The sequence below is a fragment of the Otolemur garnettii genome, unplaced genomic scaffold (genome assembly GCF_000181295.1).
Source record: "Otolemur garnettii isolate 467f Iridium unplaced genomic scaffold, OtoGar3 scaffold00055, whole genome shotgun sequence".
NCBI lineage: Eukaryota > Metazoa > Chordata > Mammalia > Primates > Galagidae > Otolemur > Otolemur garnettii.
The window spans coordinates 7,292,837-7,295,803 of record NW_003852450.1 but is presented as its reverse complement, the minus strand read 5'-3'; the positions used below and the strand labels follow the sequence as shown (position 1 = coordinate 7,295,803).

General features: G+C 46.1%; 1 protein-coding gene across 1 annotated transcript in view; it reads left to right on the top strand.

The window, feature by feature from the left end:
- Positions 1-2,967, top strand: part of RNPEP (arginyl aminopeptidase) — a 22,010-nt gene that overhangs the window by 15,815 nt on the left and 3,228 nt on the right. The window contains exons 7-9 of the mRNA XM_003792274.3: positions 589-701; positions 878-986; positions 2,399-2,623. Of these exons, the coding sequence (XP_003792322.1) occupies positions 589-701; positions 878-986; positions 2,399-2,623 (447 nt within the window). The remainder of the gene's footprint in view (positions 1-588; positions 702-877; positions 987-2,398; positions 2,624-2,967) is intronic.

The following is a 2,967-nucleotide window of genomic DNA, read 5'->3' as shown; positions in this document are numbered from 1 at the left end:
TTAAATGGCATCACTGGAACTCAGACCCCAAGTCCTCTTTCCAAGTTCAAATCTTTTTATTTTCTAACCTTCTTCTTTATTCTATGTGTGACTAATCTAAAATCTTTTTGTGTGATTGAAGTTCATGTTCCTGGATGCCACTGACTATGAAATTGAACTTCTTATAGTCTAGTCATTAGTTTTAGCCTAGAACAATCGTAAAAACAACACGTTGCTCTGGGAGATGAGGTCAAGTATTTAGGTGGTAACCAATAGGTCTGGAAAAGACAGAGCCCAGTGCTCCGTCCTAAGAGTTGATGGAACCCACCCAAGCAAGGCATATCCAAGGAATAAGGACACATCAATTCCTGGAAGTCTGGTCAGTCTTTGTCCTCTTTCTAGAGCCATGGTTAATGGCCCACTGAGACCTCCTTTGAAGTGCCTGGGAAAAGGCCAAGATGGATCTGTAAACTTTCTTGGCCTTGTCATCCTCAGGGAAGCTGAGTTGTGATCTCTTCCATGGTGAATCTTTGAAGCTGGATTTAGAGAAGAACAATAAGGGTGACAGTTTACAACGACTCCAATTTTGTCTGCTTTCTCCTCTGCCAGGTGTTGACCCAGATGACACATACAATGAGACCCCCTATGAGAAAGGTTTCTGCTTTGTCTCATACCTGGCCCACTTAGTGGGTGATCAAGACCAGTTTGACAATTTTCTCAAGGTATAGTCACTTCTCTCAGGAGGGGAGAAGGAAGAGGAGCAGATGGAGCAGCTGGGCCCGAGTACAAGGGTGGAGCCGGGGGCAGAAGAGGTGAGGGGTTGGAGGGGGCCACGACATGGGGGAGTCCCCTCCCCATGGGGCCAAAGGGTCACTGCAGAGCACTGCCCTTCCCACAGGCCTATGTTGATGAATTCAAATTCCAAAGTATCATGGCTGAAGACTTTCTGGAGTTCTATTTGGAGTATTTCCCTGAGCTAAAGAAAAATAAAGTGGATTCCATTCCAGGTAAGCAGAGGAACTGTCCCACGTCTCCTAGGGCACAGCAGAGAATTATATCTAATTTACCTTAGGGAAGACTAAGAGGGTTGGGAGAACACGGGGTCAAAGTCCTCTAGTAAGTGGTATACTGGGGAGCAAATTCAGGATCGTAGGCTCTATTCCACAAAAATGACTTCTCTTGCCTCTTCTCTGCCTCATTTTCTCCTATTTTGTTGTCTTACTCTCTCCGATTTTCCTCATACCTGGACACAATAATCAGACCCTTTACTCTGCCCTGAGAGATCACTGTGGCCATAGTTTCTGCCTTAAGACCATGCAGTAGCTTCTATGGCCTTCTGAAGGAGGCTACTCTAATGTCAGCTTGGGAGGAACCATGTCCTATGAGAGTAGAAAATGTCCTGTCATGGATGAGACAGTCTGTGAGACATCCCCTCCCTTGATGCTGGGAACCCTGTGTCACTCTGACACTTCTGACTGGGGGAATTGGTCAGGCCTTAGAAGTGCCTACTTTTTGTTTGAAGACCTGCATTTCAAGGTCATAGATTCTTATAGCTAACAACAGTTAGTAATTACTGAGTACTAGCCGCGTGCAGTGTCTCATGCCTGTAATCCTAGCCCTCTAGGAGGCCAAGGAGGGTGGATTATTTGAATACAGGAGTTTGCGACTGGCCTGAACAAGGGACTCTGTCTCTACTAAAAATAGAAAAATTAATAGACATGATAGTGGGCTCCTGTAGTTCCAGAGACAAGAGGATCCCTTGAGCCCAGGGTTGCTGCGAGCTATGATGCTACAGCACACTATCTAGCCAGGGCGACAGAGTGAGACTTTGTTTCTGAGGGGAAAAAAAAATTACTAAGTACCTACTATGCAACCAGACAATACGTGAAGGCTTTTAATGTATATTTGCTCATTTAATCCTCACAGCTGTCGACTAAAGAAGAGCCTTTTGCCCCATCTCCCCACCATTTTAACAGACAAAACAGAGGTTCAGAAAGGTGAAGCAATTAACATGCCTCTGGCCTCCCAGCTAGTTAATGGCAGAGCTGCGAAGAGAACCCAGGCAGCCTGGAGTCCCAGTGCTTAAGCATAGTGCTGTCCTGGTAATCAAGAGGAGAATGTGTACCCGAATACAGCATCTATCACCTTGGCTTTGACAACACAATGTTAATTTGGAGCACAGAATAGTTTCATAGTAGAAATAGGCGTGGTCCAGTCTTACTATGAGAGTCTCTAGATATCGTTATAATTGGGCCCCTGCTGGAGCAAGTAGTTGTGTAGTAAAGTGATGTTAAATGCTGGAGAGAGAGTTTGGGAGGGAGAAAAACAGGAGCTCAGGATCTCTGGGAGTCACTTGAGCAAGTTGACTATAACCTACCCGGAGGATTCTGGTAGTATCTTCTCTCCTTCTACCAAACAGGTTTTGAGTTTGACAGATGGCTGAATACCCCTGGTTGGCCTCCCTACCTTCCTGATCTCTCCCCTGGGGACTCACTCATGAAACCAGCTGAAGAGCTGGCTCAGCTGTGGGCAGCTGAGGAGCTGGACATGAAAAGCATTGAAGCTGTGGCCATTTCTCCCTGGAAGACCTACCAACTGGTCTACTTTCTGGATAAGGTCCTCCAGAAATCACCTCTCCCTCCTGGTAAGAAAAAGTGGGTTATTTCTTCAGTGGGCTGAATGAAAGATCCTTGTGTGCAGACTTTATACCAGGGGCCAGAGGGAGGCTCAGAAAAAGTTGTGATGCTTGCCCCCCAATGCTTGCCAGATGGAATGGGGAGTCTGGCATTTTGCATGGAATATGCCATCAAATGGGTGGTAATGGTTACACCCGTTACAGCTGCACCTACCATGCAGAACAAAATAATAAGGCCTGGCATTCATCAGGTCCTGGGGTTCTACAGATGACTCTTTTTTTTTTTTTTTGAGACAGAGTCTCACTATGTCGCCCTAGGTAGAATACTATGGCGTCACGCTCACAGCAACCTC